Below are 22,350 nucleotides of genomic sequence, written 5' to 3'. Positions count from 1 at the left end.
AGTGACATCTAAGTGTAGTGACTTTTATTAGAGACAAGATATTTGTACATCACAGGTAGCCTATGTCTTTTAATTGCCTGGAAACCCAACATTTAATTGTATTCAATTCTAGGTCGGCAGAAACGAGCGTTTGAATCAGGAAAGTTTGCTTTCACGATCTCTACAAGCCAGAATGTTGAATAAAATTATATTTTTACGTATTTTACCGGTTGTTTTTGTGGTTGGTCCTTTTGGTGGAAGGAATGTCTGACAATATCCACAGGAAAGTATAATTTCATTCATATTTCTATCACCTGAAGCACGAGCAAAACCATGTAAACACGTGCACGAGCTCGGCAAGTAATGCATGTATTTTTATCATGTGTGCATGCCGGTAAATTACATTAAAATATAATTTTATTCAACATTCTGGCTTGTAGAGGTCGTGAGTATTAACTTTTCCTGATTCAAATTCTAAATTCTGTCGACCTAGAATTCAATGCAATTCAACGTCAGGGTTCCAGGTAAGTCTTAAGTGCAACACAGAAAGAGTTCAGACAATCTGCACATTATCCCTCCCCAAAAAACTTTTGGGAGTTCTCATTCTTCACCCTCTATGAAACTGTCCTGCCCATATATGGAAGGTATGAATGTTTCAAGTACATGTATGTAGACATTTAAGAATCGCACTGTTTCTGACCTCCATTAACCTGCCATAATTTCTGACATATATTTTTCCACTGTGGGAAAAGATGACTTTAATTTAAAAGACCACAATACTTATTGTCCTTGAATTCAGTTTCTCCTTGACACCCTAAAAGTTGACTCATAAGTGGCAATAAATCAGATACCATAACCTGGTAGGACTGTACATTTTAGTCATTTGGCAGACACTTATCCTTTGGTAAGACCCTAACCCTAAGAACCATTAAGACTACACTATACCAAAATAGGGTTGATTCAAAGGGTTTTTGTATTGATGATTTTTACCAATATCCAGTTGCTACATTACATGACTGGCCACTAAGTGTTAATTCTTTTTCACAATGCTCACAACCCTGTCAAGTTCCCCTTAGTGTACAAGACTTAAGCAAACCTTTCCAGTATCTTTTCTTCAAATATAAACATATTAGAACAGTGGAAATTCAAGCACAATGACGTGAGAACGCTTCAACCAGAAGAACACAGGCAAATCTTCCTTTACATTTCCAAAACAGCCCTCAAGCAATCAACTCTAAAACAAAAAATATTTTAACAACAAAGATTACCTCCTAGGATCACCTGAAACACGTTAGCATTTTCATATTGGAAAATAATAAAAGCATTTCAAACTTGTTACATACTGCTTGATTTCAGTTTAAGTTTTGAAAGAACTTGAAGTAATTAAAAAAAAAAGAATGATACCAAGTGGAACGAGTCAATGCTTTTGATATATCATGATCACCAGGCCCCCTGTATGGTTCTGAAAAGAACCCCCCTCAATAATATAGAGCAGATTGAAGACATTTTGTAAAGGAGGTTAATTCATTTCTTGATAAAATCCCTTCAACAGGATCTTAAAAATGATAACATCCTTCACTTCTTGAGCAGCTAGTCTTTTGGGTTTGCATCAATATTTATGTCTTCCATGTGCAACAAAAAAATCATTTGTATATTATATTTACATGATTTTTATTTTTAAACCCAAATATACTCCTAGTTAAGAATGATGATTAATATGCCCTCTCAAAATGGAATTAAATGGAGTGCATCAATGTAATGGTCCTCATTTCAAAAATACTTCATGTGTACACAATTACGCACAAATACCCATAGCATGTTGTCAGCCATGGCACGACATCACAGAAAGTAGGGGAATGATTATCTTCAATCAATAAGACACGCATCATGTCTACAGTACGCTGATACTTTGAACAGTTAAGCTGAGAAAGGTTTAAGCATGTGGGGGTGAGTGTTTGTGTGTTTAATTGCTGTGATCTGAATGAAGCATAGCGTTATCCAACACTGACAGTCATTCACACTTGGAACGAGGACCTGACATGTCCACTATTCAAACATTCTATGAAGTTGATTAACGTCATACAATGTTGACTATTGCCACAGCTTATAGAAGAAGTAAGTCCTATATGGTTCTGGCTCTCTGTGATAAATACTACACCCAACACCCCTTCAGCTAAGCTTACACCTTTTCCTGTAACTCTTGTTGAATATACCTGGTCTATGGCTGCATATTCAGCCTGTATTCCAATCTATGACTTCAAGGGTGAGTATACTGTTTAACAGGAATGGCTTGGCGATAGCAACTTGTGATATGTTTGCCATTTGTTACCACAGCAATGAAGGTGTTCTCCTGGAAAGAGTAGCCCACCTCATCCACCCCCCTTCAGTCTCCCCCTTTCCCATGCAAAAGCCAACAGGCAGAAACGGCCATGTTAAATTAATCTACATACATACATACTGTAGCTATTTGATAGTCTAAATATCCCAAAGTCCGTGGGAATGTCTCTAGGTCATAATCAGGATACCTCCTGTCAACTTGGTCCAAATCTAAAAAGAGTAAGAAGAGACAAGAGGTCAAGGCATCAGAGGTTAAACCCATGACGCCACCCCAGCTCCTCCTCCTCCTCCTGCCTCTCTCCTCAGTAGCGGGTGGAGTACCAGTCATTGTCGGTCATCTGGACCAGTTCGTTGACCACGTCCAGCAGGTTGTAGTTGTGTTTCTTCAGCAGCCGCTGGTTGAGCGGCCGGTCACCAAAGCCCATCTCCACCAGCACCCCCATCATGGTGTCCTGGGTGGCTCCATCCACTGGAGGCTGCAGGAAGGACAGTATACTGTTTAAAATACACCTCCTAGATACGAACGACTCTGATAGTCAGTAATGACATGTTAAAGTAGCCTCACAATGGTGGCATTCCAGTTCAATGTCTCAACCACCATGTTGATATGATATAGCAATCCTCTGAGATTGCAAAAAGGATGACCTTGAATGCCATCATTAACAGCACTGTAGGAAGTGAACGGAGGACTGACCTGCACTGGGCCAGGCTGCCCAGTGAACAGAGCCTTGTAGGCGGATGCTGCGACAGACAGGGCTCCTTTCACCAGGCCTCCAGTGATGCCTGGGTGCCTAAAAGGAACAAGACAGACAGAGAGGGCCAGGGAGTGAGTCTTACTGACACCATTTTGCTTCTGGTCAGCCAACACTAACATCATTAAATTGACATTCCACTTTAACAAATCTCTTTAACAAGAGAGATCTAGGAAAATATTAGCATCTGAACTGACTGAGTTGCACATCAGGGTCCCACCTAGGGTCTTCGGAGTTGTCTTCTGAGTCACCAGAAGCAGATGGGCTGTCTGGTTGGCTGTCTGGCTGCTTGGAACCTTTCAGACACAACCACAGAGATGACTGGTTGGTTATGTTCTGGGAAAAGGATATACCGGTATGCTCATATGGATAAGTTGTAGAGCTCTAGAGGGGAGTGTATAGAAGGTGCTCTTTGACAAGAATGCCTCTCCAAGCAGACCTCTACTCCATAGCCATTGATCTAGTGCTTAGTACTTGTGTTTGTTAGAACCAAGCAGACATTGTACTTTGGATATTACCGCTGAATGATCAGACAGCAAAAAGGCACTGCAGCAAGCAGAAAACATTATTACTGTTAGGGCATTGTCGTCAGTTAGGCCCAACTGCCTTTATGTGACGAGCAAAAACACTTTGTTTCCTTTAGTTGCTAGAACTACTGTTCAGTATGTGACCGTGTGTATTCCTTACCATCCTCTGACTCTCCCTGCTGGTAGACCTCAGTCCTGTCCAGGGACTCTGCTGCTGCCTCGGTCTGATCATTGCTGTCTAGGCTGAAGACAACACCAACAATATACATCTACATTTTGGAACATCTCAGCAATTTAGCACTGTCAAAATGTGTAATAGCACTGTAAACCTATTTCCAAGCACTGCTGGCCCATGGTTTCTCACCTGAGTGTAAGAGCTGAGTTGAGCCGAGGGGGTGCCACCACCACAGGGGTTAGGGGCACGGCGTCCAACGTCTGGGAGGTGCACAGCATATCGTTGGCGCTGCTGGAGCCTGAAACTGTCTCTTCTGCTTCATCGTGCTCCCCCTCGGGAGTGGTACGGCCCTGGCGGTCGGGATCTGTGGGCGTGTCGGGGGCGTCGCCAGGCTGGGAGAGGGCGGAGCTGTACATGGACTCTCCCAGCGGGCGGCTGGTGTCGAAGCAGTCAGGGAGGATGATGATGTAATCCTCGGATGAGGCCGAGGAGGAACGGCTGCGGGCGCCCCTGTTCCCCTCTGTCAACTCTCCTTTATCTTCGCCCTTGTCTTCGTCCCCGCTGGCGTCCACGCAGATGCTCTCGATGTCTGACTCCAGTCCCTCATCTGCAAACGGTCAAACTATTTAATTGTTGTTTTTTACCTGACAACAGGGCCCAGATTTGAGCTCATGTGGTATTTATCAACCAATCAACTAATTGAAAACAGAAGGATAAGTTGGGCCAATCACCTGGCATCATCAGCTCTGGTATAGCCAGCTGGGGTGGTGCTAGGGCTGTGAGAGGGGCCACATGGGATATGTCCCGGGTTTTCTCCAACCTCGCCTCCAAACGCTTCTCAACACCTTTCCCTTTAAGAGAAGAGGAGGCGGAGCCCCCTTGGGCTGCTGGGCGGACCACTGTGAAGATCAGGGAAAGTAATTTGTTATATGTTATGGCCCTTAATCTGGTATTAACATAGGCTTCATATGGAACTAATTAATAAAAACTCACCTTTGCCGGGGCAGTTCCCACGCAGGGGTGTGTGGTCTGGGGCCTCCTCCAGTGTGAGCGAGCGCATCACCGTCTCACACACAAACTGAGTCCCGCTCATATCCTCCTCTCCCTCCTCCTGGGCTGGAACCCGGCCCCCCTCCGCCCCTGGCCCCAGGCCCTGAGACGGCTGGATGCTTTTGACTCCCTGGGCCTGATGGGCCTCTGCTTCCTCCTGGATCAACCCCAGGGTGGGCTTCTCCTGCAGGGGACCGTCATGGGGCAGTGGGGATATGCACGGGGTCATATCTGTGTGGAAGCGAGAGAGAGAATGAGAGAGAAATTCAGAAAAGAGACAAAGAGACCCTAAGTGCAGTCAACTGATTAGGAACACCCTGCAGATTTAGCATGTGAATAACAATGGAAGGCTTACCTGCCGGGGTGTTGTTGGGCACGCTCTCTATTTCCTGAACAATGTTGATGTCCAGCAGCTCAAAGGAGAGTAAATCCTGGGCTGTGAGCAGGTCCACAGAGGGAATGTAGTATTCTCGTTCGTCTTGGTCCACTGACATGAGTGCTTGATCCCTAGAGGATGCAGTACAAGACTTCCCATCCTTATCTGTGGAGAGGGGGTTCTTCCCCTGTAGAGCACCAGCAGATCGAAATATATGTTACCCAGACAGAATACATACTTAACTGAGATTACTACCATCTTTTCCAGAGAACTACAGCATTGTATAGCAGTTTGGGATTGGCCACTGAGAACTAAAGTCAAGAGGGTGGGTGGACTTGCCTGAGGGGTGACGCAGGGCGACACCAGCACGCCATCTGCCATCACGGCTGCAGGGGCCAGGGGGTCCACCACAATGCTGCACCAGACGCGAGGGCCAAACTGCTCCCCACCGTGTGCCAGACGCCAGTGGGAGGTGTATGAGCCTTCCAGGGCTGGGGCGCATAGGGCCACGCTTACCACGCCCACCTGACCTGGCTGCAAGAAAGGCACAGCCACCTCACGCCAGCGGTCGCCCGACGCCACCGCCAGATTCCCCCACATGAACTTCAGCTGAGAAGGAGATGGGGGTAGAGAGAGAAATAGACTGTCAATGTTATGCCTAACTCTCATCGTTGTGTCCTCCTTTCTGCTAAGAGTACTGTGGCTGTCAATGGTAACCTCAGATAATGTGCATATCCCAGGTGCATCCTCATCCCATAATAGTACCTTGGTCTCAGAGCTCCAGCTCACGCTGCCAGTGTTTCTCATCTTCCAGTACTTGATGAACTTGGTGCCCGGGCGAAGACGAGTCCCATCAGGCAGGTTCTCATCCAGGAACAGGGCCGTCATGGCTGGCACCACCAGAGGGCAGGGCCGCTTGGGACGCCTGGGGGACAAAGCGCCAAAATACACTATTAAACCACAGAACATCTCTACAAAGCACAACTCTCGCTGTCCTTTCCCTCCTTTTGACAGCAGTCTAATTACAGAGACAAGACCTGTGTCTCTCACTGATTTGGCCTTAAGATACTGCTTGCAAGGTTTGGTATTCTGTGTATCTCCTTTCATCTAATTCTGGTCAACTGTCCCTTTAAGACGTACTCTGGGCTGTTGGCCTGGGTGGCCCTGGGTTGGAGCAGGACGGGGGAGGAGCTCCCGTCGCCAGCGGCACTCCACTGCAGGCCCCTCCTTTCCATCTTCAGCTGCTTCCTGATCTCCTTTACCTCCGCCTTCAGCTGACGCTTCTCAGCCTTCAGACGCTGCTTCTCCGCCTTACGGAAGCTCCGGTCCCCTCGCCGGTAGAACCTGGGGACAAGGTAGGGAAGGGGAGAATGCAAGGGTTTCTGATTGGCCATCATAGGACAGATACAGTTCTGACAACTTTCTGATGACAATGATCATTGTAGGATTGAAAATTACAAACACAAAACAACCCCAAAAATGGAGAGTCATTTCTCATATCAAACCATAGCAGCCCCATAAACAATAATTCATTAACATTGGCACCCCATAAGCATTAAATGAGGTTCCAAAAAGTGAATATGTAACTGTTACAATATGTAATATTTTCCAACCCTGGTCTTACCTGCTGTGGTCTGGGGCTGGTGAACCGTGCTCAGGGATGGAAAGGGGTGTTCTGGCTCTCACCAGGTTGTGGCTGGGGTCATGGGAGAAGCTGCAGGGCTCACACAGTGTGCATGACGTACACACACTGGGAAAAAGAAACCAGACATTCAGGGAGCAGCACACCAAACAAAGGGCCTTCTGATTATTTTAAACTGATCTTCTTAGGTTTCGCATACTGAAGAAATGGAAATGACAACTGATCGAAGGAATACGTTTGTTTTGGAGCAACACAATGTATGTTGGAGGCACTAAATTAAAAGTATGTGGGAGTAGGCTATTTACAAAAACATGTAAGAAAATATCTGATTACATTGGTGTTTATTTACCTTAACTCACATTTTAACTAATTCACATTTGTCAATGTCCTCCCTAGTCTCTCTCAGAGCCACCTCTCTTCTCCTCCTCCCCTTCTCACCTGCACTGGTATCCTCCCCCAGCGGTCTGGCCCCGGCAGCTGCTGCAGGCAGGGGTGGAACTAGGACCCCCAGGCAGGGTGGAGGAGGTCACCTCAGGGATCTGGGCCTCAGCCCCAATGGGCTTGTGGATGCAGCACTGGCCCGAGAACTCCCGACAGATCTTCTCCACTGCCTCCCTCACTACTTGGTCTTTGAACTGGATGACAAGAGTTTGGGTTACTGGTTAGCTTAATTTCATCTATAAAATATACACATACAACCATATACATGTCAAGGTTAAGTCGTATGATTCTAAATAGTACATTCATTGACAATAAAACCACAGTAATTTCCAAGTCATCTCCTCACCTTCTCCATGTAAGATGTAAACCATGCTGGAGGTGTCTTATCTTCCTCTTTGGTCCCCTTTAGTTCTTTCATGATCACCTTGGAAACCAAAGTAGAAACACATTGGTGACAAATAAGACATATTTATTTTAGGACACGCAATGACTTAGTTTGGTCTTTACTTTTATTAAATGAATACCTAATGACACAAAAGCTCATTCAATTTGAAAGAATTTGCTATATAAAAGTAATAGTGCTGAGCGATTAGTACTTTGAGGTCAGTTCGGTTTGGTTTTGGTTCGATTTTAAAAAACAACATTAAATACACTATGCATTATGTGGGTTGAATGCTGTAACACAGAATAAAGCAATTAATAAAAATCCCATGATGGTAGTGACTGCCCATTACTGCTTATCAACCATAATTTATTCACTGTACATTAATCAAATATTTCAGTTGTTGTTTATATTACATTTGTTTTATTTGATTACTTTATTATTTCAAGTCATCTCTTCTCTATAGAGCTGCTGCCTATGCAGTCTGACAAAATCTAAAAATGTAGTTCCTCAAAGTAAATAAGGCATACTTTTGTGACTGCTAAATAGCAACTACCAATCACTTAGATTGTGTATTTTCTGGTAGATACCCCACGAAGCAACAGTTGCTCTCTATATCACCTCACGCAATGGACCTTGGTCATTGTAGTTAATTACCGCATTTTATGCGCTAACCCATGTAGAATATTGGCCTGTTGGAATCTACAACTCCCTACTACATCACACAGTTCAGGCTGGATCTAATTTATCTCTAGAGAAACTGTGAGATGTGCGCATTGAGCTCACAGGAAAAAAATGAACGAAATGGAATTCAAATATATATATAAAATTTTTTTTTTTTTTTTTTTTTTTTTTTTTTTTACACCTTTATTTAACCATTCAAGTCAGTTAATAACAAATTCTTATATTACAATGACAGCCTACCCCGGCCAAACCCTCCCCTAACCCAGACGACGCTGGGCCAATTGTGCGCCGCTCTATGGGACTCATGATCACGGCCAGTTGTGATACAGCCCGGGATCGAACCCGGGTCTGTAGTGACGCCTCTAGCACTGCGAGGCAGTGCCTTACACCGCTGCACCACTCAGTCCCTATAATTTAACCAACATTGATCAATTAGTTGTTTAAAAACCGAAACATAACCAAAATGTTGGTTAATCGCTCAGCACTATTAAGTAGGAAGTATACAGTAGTGTGTATATCTATAGCTCTGTCCTTACCATGCCCTGTTCGGGGACAGCAGCCTGGACCTTCCGGCTCACCACTTGAGCCAGGGTTGGGCAGTGCTGTGGGGGACGGAACCCTTTCTTGGGCTCCCCTCCACTGGCCTTGGCCGGCACACGCGTGGGCTGACCCCTGGTCTCATACACATTCATGTGCAACCGGTTCCCTTGCCTGGATGCACTCTGATGAAATCAACATATGTAGTAGTAACATAAGCTAGCTGAACATTAAAAATAGACTTCTAAGACAATTGCACACACTAAGGATAGGGGAGAGCAGAATAAAGGCAATTGGACACTAGACATATGGTCTGACCATTCCATTACAAACATACATGTCAGACAGAGTGGCGCCTAAAGGCAATTGGACACACTGGGATAGAGGGTCCGGCCACTATTATAAACAAATGGAAAGCAGATGGTGGTGAATGACTTCATAGGGGACGGACAATACTATGTGTGTATAAATAGAGTAGCTGGAGTTCTGAGAAGGTGTGTGTTCCGCGGGGTGTGTTCCGCGGACATTCCAGATTGTGATACAATTTGTATTAAAAATCATATTTGAGTTCACAAAGTTCTTGTAAGAGTTATATTTGAAGTGATTTTCCACGACATATTTGGCGAGCTGAGCCAGGAGGGACAGGGACTGAGGAATGGCGTCCAGGGCTGGAGATAGTTTCTTTGGACAATCTTGCAAACACTATGGCCACAACTATAAAAAGGTAAGCTTGTTCTTACATAGTTGAAATGTTTGTATGGATTGCTTCAGAGATCCTGTCTCAGCGAGAGGGGCGCCATGTAAGTCTCTCTTTCAAATTTCCTAAAAAGAAACCAGTAAAAACGAAAGAACTTTTGAATTCAAATGAATTTGCATGTATGTGTAATTTGGGGAATTGTATTAAATATAAATGCATGCGCATGTATAGAGAATGAGTGAATAGGCGATGTGAACTTTGCTTGTGTTAGGTGTTTAGTGGAGCATGCGCTCGTTCTGATTAGACCGTTCGAATGTGTAGCTTAAATGATGTGCTTGTTTGCGCCATTTGGCTGAGATGGCTGGCTATAATGTGGGACAGCTCATACGGTAAAAACAGATAATGTAGGTAGAAAATCCTGTGATACCTCTTCAATAAAATTAGTAGAAGGAATGCTTGGACAGGTTACTTATGAATAACGGCTCTAAAGATAACAGAGAACTGCATAAATAAGTAGTTAGCCACGATACCGCTCTTTAAAAAAGGAACATTTTTAGAGAGGTCTGATTGGGTGGATATTTAGTAAATAAATACTTCATGGCTACCGCCCCAGAACGGGGGACTGAACGGATGAATATTTAGAAGGCAGGAAAAACGTTTGCCCGATTGTGCGGCGTTCAACTGCAAAAGTAGCTTATAAATATTAGGTTGTAGGAAAAACGTTTGCCCGATTGTGCGGCGTTCAACTGCAAAAGTAGCTTATACGGTCAAAGCATAAATCAGTAGTTAAATAAATATTTCATGGTTAACGCTCTGAAAGGAGGACTGTACGGGTGAAATATTAGGTTGCAGGAAAACGTTGGCCCGATTGTGCGGCGTTCAACTGCAAAATTAGTTTATACGGTCAAAACATAAATCAGTAGTTAAATAAATATTCATGGTTACCGCCCCGAAAGGGGGACTGTACGGATGAATATTTAGGACGTTTGCCCGATTGTGCGGCGTTCAAATGCAAAAGAAATCCTGCGAATAAAAAACCGCTCTGTCTAGCTAACAGGGTTTTGTAATTCAGTAGGTCACGCCACAATACTACTCTAATAATAGAAGTAAAGATCAGTATTGGGGGGGTGAATAGGATATGAAGACAGGCTGGCCCGATTAGGTAGTAGTCTCGTCATATCGTGAAAAATCCTATAGTATAATTCCGGCTTATGTTGAGAAAATGAAATAAGTTAGTAGGAACCAACTAGAGGTCGTTTTTAGGTAAAAACGAAGGGTATGCGTGAATAAATGAATGACAATTATTTGTGATGAATGAGCAGATTAGGAAAATAGTATGTGTGTGTGTGTCTGTGACCAACTGCTGGTAGGAAGAGGCATGCGCAAGCCTCTCTGACAGTTAACTGAGTGTAATTTGAGAAGGAGAGTGCATTTAACTCTCACAGGGAAGAGGAACAAAATCGGGAAAAAATATTGGGCAAAATAAGTTATAAATAACGATAAAAATTGACGTGATAATGTGTTAAAAGAGCATTGTAAAAATACGATAGGTGTTAAAGGGGTATTAAACTGAGGCACGAATAGTATATAAAAGGAAAGAATGTTTAAAATAAACTGAAATTATACTATAAAGTTAAAAACGAATCTAGGTTAGTTAAGATAAATAGTGATAAATAGTGAAATTCAGGACAGATTAAGGATTCACGAACGGTGTAACAAAGGAAGAGGAAAAAACAGGCCGTCGATCACTATGTACCCACAGAGACTGCGGTCTAAAAATAGCCTGAAGGACAGAGACCAGAATATGAGAGGTTTGTTTCACTAAAACCGTGAATCGGGAATTAAACAGTAAAATGGGATAAAAGACAATGAAATAATAAGGATATAGAGAAGAGGTAAGAAAGTATAGACAAAATAAATTAATAAAGGTAAAAGTAAGACGTTAGATAGAGATCTTAACGGAGCGGGCAGTGGACTGGTGTAACTCAGTTGGTAGAGCATGGTGCTTGCAACGCCAGGGTTGAGGGTTAAATTCCCATGGGGGACCAGGATGAATATGTATGAACTTTCCAATTTGTAAGTCGTTCTGGATAAGAGCATTTGCTGAATGACTTCAATGTAATATAAATGTAATCATAAAATTGATTAGAACTATAAAATGAATAAAAATAATGATATCTGTAAAGGGAAAAACACAGTGATATCTGTAGTACTGTCCTAGAATAAGACATTAATTCATCTGTAGTATTCAGAAATAATGTCTGTATTATATAGAGTAGGCTTCAATAAAAGAAATTAAGTGATGTGACAAATGAATTTTTAATTGGAAAGGGGATTAGCTTTACCTCAGAAAAATAGTAAATAAGAGGTGTATAATACATGTGAGTATTTAGGAAAAATAAATAAATAAACAGTCACATGGGACCAAAATGTGAAGCTCGATTTGCAGGCGTTCTGATGTCAACTTTCTATCATCAGAAAATACATTGCGATGGGGTTGTGTGTGTGGTTCCTCTAGTCCTTGCAGACGTGCGGGTGATTGGCAGAACTATTGACAAGATCTAAGAACCAATAAGAAAATAGCTCTCTGTTCTGGATATAGGTATATCGGGTATGGGAAAATTAGTGTAATGTGACATTAGAACTTAGTGCGGTAGTAGGAAATGCCGCTATACAAGAGTTTATATCCTTGTCAAAATAACAAACAACTAATTGGTTTGAGGTTAGTGAGAATGGAATTTTTTACTTGTCGGTGTATAGTCTCTGAGCGAACAATGAGTGTTTCATAGAGATTACAGTTTATATGTGGTCAAGAAGAAGTATTAGATCACGTTTGACATCTAGTAAAATAACGATGGAATTTTAATTGTTAGACATTCTATACCACAATTCTCTGGAACTGTTAAAGACGCTTTAGAATAAAATCTATGGATAAGTAAAATTATTGGTTTGCTGACTAAAAGGTAACGTTGTGAATATTAACAATATGTACACTTTCTTTTCCAGAAAGAATAAGGGAAAAAAAGGGTTTTTTAATCTTCTCTGGTCAACAATGTCATTGGAGACTGCATTACTGTGGAAAGCAGTTAATTAAAGTCAGCTGCTTTAAAAATAAAAATATCTGGATAAGGCTAAAACATGGAGTTCTGGATGAGTGAGTCCAGTCCCTTTGCGATTATTGGCTTATGATTCACTAGTGAGTACACCATGTACTGGGAATGAATATGCATTAGTAGATATATTGGAAGGGTTTTTTCCAATTCAGTTTCAAATTGGGTATGCAAAAGGATGAACATGTTTTTGAAAAATGTATTTAAGTTGCTCCTAAAGAAAGGGGGAGTGGAAACATATTAATGGTGTCAAAATGCCCTGAATCCTAGGAATTTCTTGTGAAAGACTGATCACCTTTTACTAGAAATTGTTGGAACAGGTGGGATATACTTATAAAATGTTTAAGACACCAGACTCTATTCAAACTGTATAATTACTTTGAAAATCTATTATGTCCCTGGGAAAATTATGAAGAGTTGTACCCTTAAATTGAATAAGTTATTCGAATAGGTTTATTTTAATTTTAATTTTCGATATAACATGGGTTCATAGGTAAAACTATCAGTTCTTTGGGGTTATGGTCTTTGGGGGAATACACAAATGTGTTTTGTTCATTATGCATATAAAAAGTGTTGAAAGTTATTCTAAAGGGTTTATTGGAGTGTGGGTTTCTGTAAGGGTTTTGTTGATAAAAACATCATCTATAATTCATCTGAGAGAACACTGGTGGAATAAGGGAGTTATCATAAGAAGGTGACGTCAGAATGCTTTAAGGCATGGGAGAGAATATCACCACAAGTGGGTGTGGAGATCAAACCCACCCTAACCGACTGAACAGTGAGGGACAACTGTGTCTGATGACCTGTGAACTGTATCTAAAAAAAGACATGCTGAAATGACATTATATTTGTTGGGAGAATAATGACTTAAAGTTATTGGGGTACTGATTTTTTTATTATCAGGCCATTCATGAGAGAAACTGAGACAAAAGGGCTATTGGGAAAATAGATGGTACTGGTAATTAAAGTGTTTAGTATAAATGTTAATTATTAAAGGGATGTTGTGTATTGAATAGATAAGGTCAAATTTGAGTTAAAGTAAACACTAAGGACTGTTATCCTGAATATTGGGTTGGAAAATGTATTTAAGAAATAACTGTTTAGTTATTTAGATATAGAACTGTTTAAATTTAATAGGCCTAGGGAAGCTCTGGAAACTAATCCTGAGACAAGGTGGTTGACAAAACTTACAGAATATTAGATTACAGGTTTTTTTGTTTCTTTTGTTTTATAATGCCATTGGAATTGTAATGATAAAATGTAATAATATAAGTAATTGAATAAAAAGGTAGTCTGTTGTGCGATGATACCCAAGAATGAAGAAGAAAGAGACCAATAATAACATGGGCATAGAATGAAACAGATGGACGTTTTCTCCAGGTTTAATTACATTACGAATAGTGGAAATTTATTGCAAATGTGAAATTATTATAATTTTTTTTTCTCTTTTTCTCGTTTGGTCAATTTATTTTTGTTTTGAGGAACATAATGTTGTGTATATGTTCCTGAGGAGGGACTGATACTGATATAAATGATATATAAATTGACTTAAGGATGTTTTAAGTATGTATCAAATAATGGCTGTTATGGGTTAGGGGACTCATAAATGAAGGTAATGGTAGTGAAGGGGTGTTATTTCTAGAAACTATGTATAATAATAGAGATAATTCACAGAAAAGGAAAGACAGCTGGCTGTGTAAAATATAGGGACAATTCTAAAGTAAATAGAACAATTCACATATCTAAAGATATGGTAAAAAGAATAAGTGGTGGCATTTTGAACACTAGAGCAAAAGTTTAAGAAACTTATTACTTAGTTTTGATAGGATTGGATATTAATCCAACTGGAAGACATTTGACTGATTACATGTTATTGTACAGCAGTTGATGTAGGGAACATCATTTGACTATCATTGAATATTTCTGTGGCAGGAGGCCAGGTATTTGAGGCAGAATGGTTACATAGGGCTGTTATTAAAAATTAAGATTTAGTGATCTTGCTAATGTTGTCAGGAAATAACCCATGTGTTAGTGTGTATGTCCTCAGGAAAAAACAGCCAGAAATGGAAGGGCTTGGGCTGCATTCTGGAGACTGAGTGTACATCAAGATACACCAGGCTGGTGGTATACTTCTTACAACACTGCAGTGGTAAAGTTCTTTATGTCTCTCTTTGGTGGGTGCATAAGTCTCACGAGAAGTAAGGTCCAGCTGAATAATGGGTGAGCTTGAAAACACCATGACAGAGGATGTGGAATCAGAGAGAGAAAGAGAGAGAGATTAGATTCCACTATAGACATACTGGGTTGAGTTTGGAGGCTACTTGTTTTATTTTTAATACATCATGTGAAAGAGAATGGATGATAGGATATTATACTCTAAACAAACATGTTAAAGGGATTGATATGAAAGCATATACAGTGTTGAATTAATTCAAGAAGAGAGAATGTTAATTGTAGGTTATGCACATGATTATCAGTTGAAATGGAGTAGATGGGAAACTAAGTAAAAATGACATGATTTGGGAACACCTCTCAGAACCTGTGGCCGAAAGGGGAAGACTGGGTGGAAGCATGAGGAAGCTTTTTAGGGCTTTTATTTTTGTGGAGTCCAGCAGAAAAGTATCCTGGAGGCATAGAGTCAGGTAAAGAGAGAGTGGGAATTGTCATGGTCTCAGATTTCAGTTTGCATGAATATATTTATGCATAACACATAACATTGTCAATGCTGTTATGTTTTGTCTGTTGTTTTCCAAGTCTTATGTTTAGGAAACCAGAAGGAGAGGGGTTCGCCAGCTTCAGCTGGAATGTCTGTTTGTTGTGTGATGAGTGATGGAAGTAAGAGGATGTATGGTGCAATCTTAGAACAGAGGCCATAAGTCTCTAAGTATGAATGCTTCACAGAAAGTAGGCAGAAACCTGAACCAGGATGAGAGGTTCTGCGTCTGATGATCCAAGGGGACCAGAAGGACCTCTCTCAGTGATACCAGGAGATCTAGTCCACGTTGGAGGGATCCGGAGGAAGTGGGATCAACCGAGGAGAGATGGACCCTATGAGGTGGCCAAAGCAACAAGAACGGCCGTCCAAGTGAAAAGAAGCCAGACGTGGTACCATCTGAACCACTGCAGCTGAGTCCCAACAGAGAGAAGGATACAACCACATAGAGATGAGGACACTGAGGATGCTGATTCACCAGGAGGGAGCCTGGAGGGAGCAGGAGCAGCGGAAACGATTGAGATGCCAGGGAGGAGCCAAGAAAACAGTAAATCAAGTGAAAGCCAAAATATGACACGTGCACCGACTAATGCACCCAGAAGAGGAGGAGAGGCCTCACAAGGAACAGAATGAGAACATTTCTTCCCTAAAATTGAAACCCTTCCAGATGGAAGCTAAGTCCTGCCTGAGGAGGGAGCCTCTGGTGAAGAAAGAGGAGGAAAAGTCCCGCAAGCTGAAGAAAATGGGGATTACCCCACAATTGACTTTTAAACTTTTGAATGGCCTCCTTTACAGACAATTGATGTTAGAACAACAAAAGAATAATGACATTGACATAACAGAAGCAACAGTGAATGCTAGTATAGAAACAACAGACTAATGCACAATCAAGATGTATGGTGGGAGCAGGAAGAGAAGAATGGAATCAGCCGAACAATCCAAAAAGACTGACAAGGTTAGAATCTATGTTCCACCTCAATTTATAACAGAAGCAGGAGAACTGAAGTCTATCTCAATCATAAGGATCAAACCCTTATCGGAGATGGCACTCTGTGGATGGACATATCATCAAACAAAGGGACAAGTCGTTTGGGATCCGAAAGGATGTGATCTGACATTAATCAAAGAAAAAGACGAGAGGGTGCTCATCATGAATCAGATTGAACCAGTTGAAGGTGAAGAATTAATAGTTGAAATAACAAGAACAACAGTGACCGAAGGGAGTAGCACCACTAGATGACATCGACTGCCCTTACCAAGCAGACCACCGTGCCAACAAAGCAACCTGAGACATCAGTCAGGAGAGTTTTTACTGATATTTGAAACTTTCTGATAAACTCTAATGATCTACCTCAAGATAAGAACATTGAAAAAGCAACAGAATTAGATATATCAGAATCAGAAGCACTCAAGGACACTACATGAGAAGAAGTAGTGAAGAAGGAGTGATACGAATGGGCTAAGTATATGGCAAACAGACACAGAATGGACAATTGTATTTTGTGAAGAAAATCACCTTTGTCTGATCTTTTAATAGTCTCTGAACCAGCATCATGTAAAAACTGTGTAAGTTGTAAAAATGACTATTGTACCAATAGAAAGTATTCTATTCCCTTGTGTGACATAAAATGTAGGATTGTTCTGGGTAAGTACTAGGGGTAAAACTATGTTGAATGAGACCATGCTGGGAGACAATGATTGTGTTGCCTATAATATTAGAACTGAATTAAATGTACCTCAATTAGACAGAGGTACCGTGGTTAAAGGAAAATATGAATGTTTTTACAGCCATGACACCGAAGGAATTGATGTAGGAAACACCACTGTAGAATGTGATACTATTTGGGTGTTAGAGAATGTGGGAGTTCATAAAAATAATGATAAAGGGTTGATTATGAATAGAAAAGGGTTGTGTGGTCACATAACTCAGGTTGCGCCATCTCTTACTATGTTGAAAATTCAAGACAGAGGTATTGCTGATAGTTTATGGATATGTGGAAAAAACTAACTGTTGAATGTATTGCCTGATGGATGGATTGGTCTTTGTGCCTTAGAGCAATTAAATAGGTTACGATTATTAAATCACCCCATGATGACTATGTAAAACCTAGAGTTAAAAGGGCTTATGAGAAGGATCCTGAGGTATACCTTAATGCAATTGGACTGCTTAGAGGTCTACCTAGGGATTTCAAGGCCAGAGATGAGGTTAAATCAGGATTTGAATCTATATTTTTGTGGATAACACCAAATAAGAACTTAGAATGGATTAATTATATATGCTATAACCAACAGGGATTCATTAACTATACTTAATTGGCTCTTAGTGGAGAAGGGTGGAGTTTGTGTCATGTTTGGGGATGACTGTTGCACCTTTATTCACAATATTGCTATGGCCAAACTCAAAGGATTACGAGCAGAAGTAAAGGCTAATGCTGATGTCATATTCAATTTCTTATTATATTCATTGTATTATTTTTATTTTTTATACTGTTTCTGATTGAATCTTTTACTCTTATGAATATTGGAGATGTTTGGTCTAGTTGGTTTATATGCTTCACTTTGTTTTTATTTTTTGTATTTTCTTGTTTATCATAGGTTTTTTCATTTACTATCCCATAGTCTTATTTGTATCATTTATGTGGCTTAATAGCCCCAGAGGGGGGATTGTAGTAGTAACATAAGCTAGCTGAACATTAAAAATAGACTTCTAAGACAATTGCACACACTAAGGATAGGGGAGAGCAGAATAAAGGCAATTGGACACTAGACATATGGTCTGACCATTCCATTACAAACATACATGTCAGACAGAGTGGCGCCTAAAGGCAATTGGACACACTGGGATAGAGGGTCCGGCCACTATTATAAACAAATGGAAAGCAGATGGTGGTGAATGACTTCATAGGGGACGGACAATACTATGTGTGTATAAATAGAGTAGCTGGAGTTCTGAGAAGGTGTGTGTTCCGCGGGGTGTGTTCCGCGGACATTCCAGATTGTGATACAATTTGTATTAAAAATCATATTTGAGTTCACAAAGTTCTTGTAAGAGTTATATTTGAAGTGATTTTCCACGACACATAGAGGAATGATGGTTAATGTATTGCTTTGTTACTTGAAGGCGTATTTTGGATCCTGCCTCTTCACTTGAAACTTTTGTCATCATAAGGCCTAAGCAGGGACAGGAGTCAGATTTAAGTTACCACCTACCTTTAATGCCTCCTCATACTCCACTAGAAGAGGAAAAATATAATTATTGGACATGTTACATTGAACAACTAATTCATATTATGTTTGGTACAAAAAAAAAGTGTTTTACTACTCACTTTGGCTGTTTATGGATACCTGAAACAAAACAGAAATGTATTGCAACAACATTGTAATAGCATTGTATTACCATTCCCAACAAATTAACATTGCCGTAACTCTTTGCTCTCACTCACCTCCTCATTCTCCTCATCAAAATAAGTAACTTGTAGATTACACAGGCCAAAGGACCTTTTCACCTGTAGACAAAAGACACAATCTATAAACCAACCAGTGTATTACATGATTTAGCAAGCTGTTTCTCAGACAAAGGACAGGCGCCTCCAAATGACATAAAAATGATCCTTTCAAGAAGAGCCAAAAATCAATCATGTTATCACGGTTATATTTAGGCTATGCCGTAGTATCCCATATTTGCTCATTGAATGAACAAGCAGGGCTATGATGTAGCATATGATGCCTGAAAGGAAAATTGATCGGTCTCCTTGAAGGCAATGCCATGGCAACATGGAGACACAATGGCAATTTCAATGAGGATGAACTCCGTGACTGGTGACTGGACAGCGGAGTGACAATGGAGTCTGAGCTTGCTGCTGCCAGGAGATTCAGAGGAAAACAGTCTAATAAGCTCTCCACATAGGAAAAACAACTGGCATCCACCATTCAGTCTTGCACTCACTGAAATTAAGATTTCCCATTTTACTGTGGGAAGAGAGAGAATGCAGCCCATTGCAAGATATTTTATTGGCTTGCTTTGGAAAGTGACACATCTTGGCACAAGGGGATGTTGTCAGATGAGGTGGCTTGGCTCAAATGTTTATTTTGACATCATGTGGCAGGGCTGTTAAACGCTGGAGTGAGAGACGGAAGCCTCAAGTATCATAAGCCAGACTCGCCCTCGAATCAATACCCTCCACATACTGACGTCAAATAGAGTACAGTACTAACATGAACCAAGCTATCATAGGAGAGTAATATGTTCTGTTATTGTATTCATGAAAAGGAAATGAGAACCGCAGAGAACTAGCAACATTAACTGTAGCATGCAGTGTAGCCCTCCATCTCAATACCCTGACTGTTGTCAATAAAGTGTCACTGGGGTAAATATGAATTAATCCCAAAATGATGCAACTGAATAATAGATGATAATGGGGCATTTAAAAAATGTTTTTTTATTTAACTAGGCAAGTCAGTTAAGAACAAATTATTATTTACAATGATGGCCTACCAAAAGGCCTCCTGCGGAGGAGGGGGCTGGGATTATGTTTTATTAAAAAAAAATATGAAATTAATATAGGACAAAACACACATCACGACGAGACAACACAACACTACATAAAGAGAGACCTAAGACAACAACATAGCATGGCAGCAACACATAACAACTAGAGGTTGACCGATTAATCGGAATGACCGATTAATTAGGGCCGATTTCAAGTTTTCATAACAATCGGTAATCGGCATTTTTGGACGCCGATTACATTGCACTCCACAAGGAGACTGTGTGGCAGGCTGACTACCTGTTATGCGAGTGCAGCAAGGAGCCAAGGTAAGGTGCTAGCTAGCATTAAACATATCTTATAAAAAACAATCAATCTTAACATAATCACTAGTTAACTACACATGGTTGATGATATTACTAGTTTATCTAGCTTGTCCTGCGTTGCATATAATCGATGCGGTGCCTGTTAATTTATCATTGAATCATAGCCTACTTTGCCAAACGGGTGATTGAACAAGCGCATTCGTGAAAAAAGCACTGTCGTTGCACCAATGTGTACCTAACCATAAACATCAATGCCTTTCTTAAAATCAATACACAAGTATATATTTTTAAACCTGCATATTTAGTTAATATTGCCTGCTAACATGAATTTCTTTTAACTAGGGAAATTGTGTCACTTCTCTTGCGTTCTGTGCAAGCAGAGTCAGGGTATATGCAGCAGTTTGGGCCGCCTGGCTCGTTGCGAACTGTGTGAAGACCATTTCTTCCAAACAAAGACCGTACTTAATTTGCCAGAATTGTACATAATTATGACATAACATTGAAGGTTGTGCCATGTAACAGCAATATTTAGACTTAGGGATGCCACCCATTAGATAAAATACGAAACGGTTCCGTATTTCACTGAAAGAATAAACGTTTTGTTTTCTAAATTATAGTTTCCGGTTTTGACCATATTAATGACCTAAGGCTTGTATTTCTGTGTGTTATTATATTATAATTAAGTCTAGGATTTGATAGAGCAGTCTGACTGAGCGGTGGTAGGCAGCAGCAGGCTCGTAAGCATTCATTCAAACAGCACTTTCCTGCATTTGCCAGCAGCTCTTCACTGTGCTTCACGCATTGCGCTGTTTATGACTTCAAGCCTATCAACTCCCGAAATTAGGCTGGCAATAATAAAGTGCCTATTAGATCATCCAATAGTCAAAGGTATATGAAATACAAATGGTATAGAGAGAAATAGTCCTGTAATAACTACAACCTAAAACCTCTAACCTTGGAATATTGAAGTCTCATGTTAAAAGGAACCACCAGCTTTCATATGTTCTCATGTTCTGAGCAAGGAACTTAAACCATTTTTACATGGCACATATTGCACTTTTACTTTCTTCTCCAACACTTTGTTTTTGCATTATTTAAACCAAATTGAACATGTTTCATTATTTATTTGAGGCTAAATTGATTTTTATTTATGTATTATATTAAGTTAAAATAAGTGTTCATTCAGTATTGTTGTAATTGTCATTATTACAGAGACAACAATACATCACGCAAAGCAGCCACAACTGTCAGTAAGTGTGTCCATGAGTAGATAGGTTCTGCTTGTAGTCTATTTTGACAGCCACGGCTTCAAGCGCTCATCCCAAGAATGTCACTGGTCTTCCTTACTGTTGTTGTTACCATTGACATGGTTACGACGCATGTATACTCATCTACGTGGATGCCCTCTGCAGGGCAGGCAACAAATTCATTTCTAATGTATCTTCAGCAAAATGTCGGCCTATTGTAATATATCCACTTTTATTAATAGCAGCGCCTCTTATTTTAGCATTGCTCGATATTATGTTGTTGCGACTGGGATCTTGTTGTAGTACTTATTTTCTGGTCGTTTAGATCGGTAGCTACTGTAACTACTAGCTAACATTAGGCCCTAATTGTTAAATACTGTATTGTCATAGCTAGAACAATGTTTTCAACTACAGGGTATCAATCATTTATACAAGGTATACAACATTTAGCAAATAAACGGCCGGCGATCGATGGTTGATAGCTTTAGCTTCAGTAACAGCCTACCGTAAAGGTATGCCAAGGTGAATGCTGCTATGAAAATACCAGCATCGTTATCCTTGCTTACCATGGCCTCCATTGACTCCCAACTCTTCGTCTCGGAACCTGACAGAAGAAAATTCTTCGCATTCCCCCTGAAATTCACCTTCAAATTGATGTAGAAGTCCATTGCTTCTTGTTTCTATGAATTAAAACATATCAAGGAAAACAAAAACGAATCACTTTTGCCCAGATAAATACAGATAGTCTGCCTTTATGGTATGTGACTTATCCGGATGAGGCGTCTTTTCTGTTTACATCATCAGCTATGTAAACACACCCATATGATCACGTGACAGAAACGCATATTTGAATCAATGCTGCGCAAAAAATAAACACTGACACACAGT

General features: G+C 40.6%; 1 protein-coding gene across 3 annotated transcripts; it reads right to left on the bottom strand.

The window, feature by feature from the left end:
* Nucleotides 1-9: 9 nt before the first annotated feature.
* Nucleotides 10-22,246, bottom strand: LOC120034488 (next to BRCA1 gene 1 protein-like). 3 transcript variants are annotated; one of them, XM_038981070.1, is made up of 19 exons: nucleotides 22,029-22,246; nucleotides 18,846-18,908; nucleotides 18,729-18,747; nucleotides 18,613-18,635; nucleotides 8,882-9,067; nucleotides 7,626-7,703; nucleotides 7,277-7,473; nucleotides 6,821-6,946; nucleotides 6,337-6,540; nucleotides 5,962-6,121; nucleotides 5,536-5,805; nucleotides 5,176-5,383; nucleotides 4,764-5,051; nucleotides 4,502-4,669; nucleotides 3,960-4,377; nucleotides 3,756-3,838; nucleotides 3,289-3,364; nucleotides 3,011-3,107; nucleotides 10-2,792 (listed from the first exon to the last, which is right to left on the bottom strand). In XM_038981070.1, the coding sequence occupies exons 1-19, from the start codon at nucleotides 22,128-22,130 to the stop codon at nucleotides 2,619-2,621; spliced, it is 2,940 nt and encodes a 979-aa protein (XP_038836998.1). In that variant the 5' UTR covers nucleotides 22,131-22,246; the 3' UTR covers nucleotides 10-2,618. The 3 variants fall into 3 exon arrangements, 1 of the variants encoding a protein (XP_038836998.1); XR_005474039.1 differs by having other exon boundaries at nucleotides 2,678-2,792; nucleotides 3,266-3,364; XR_005474040.1 differs by lacking the exon at nucleotides 3,289-3,364 and having other exon boundaries at nucleotides 2,678-2,792.
* Between the last annotated feature and the right edge of the window lie 104 nt (nucleotides 22,247-22,350).

This window comes from Salvelinus namaycush, chromosome 41, assembly GCF_016432855.1.
Source record: "Salvelinus namaycush isolate Seneca chromosome 41, SaNama_1.0, whole genome shotgun sequence".
Taxonomy (NCBI): domain Eukaryota; kingdom Metazoa; phylum Chordata; class Actinopteri; order Salmoniformes; family Salmonidae; genus Salvelinus; species Salvelinus namaycush.
This window is presented reverse-complemented; position numbering and strand designations above follow the sequence as displayed.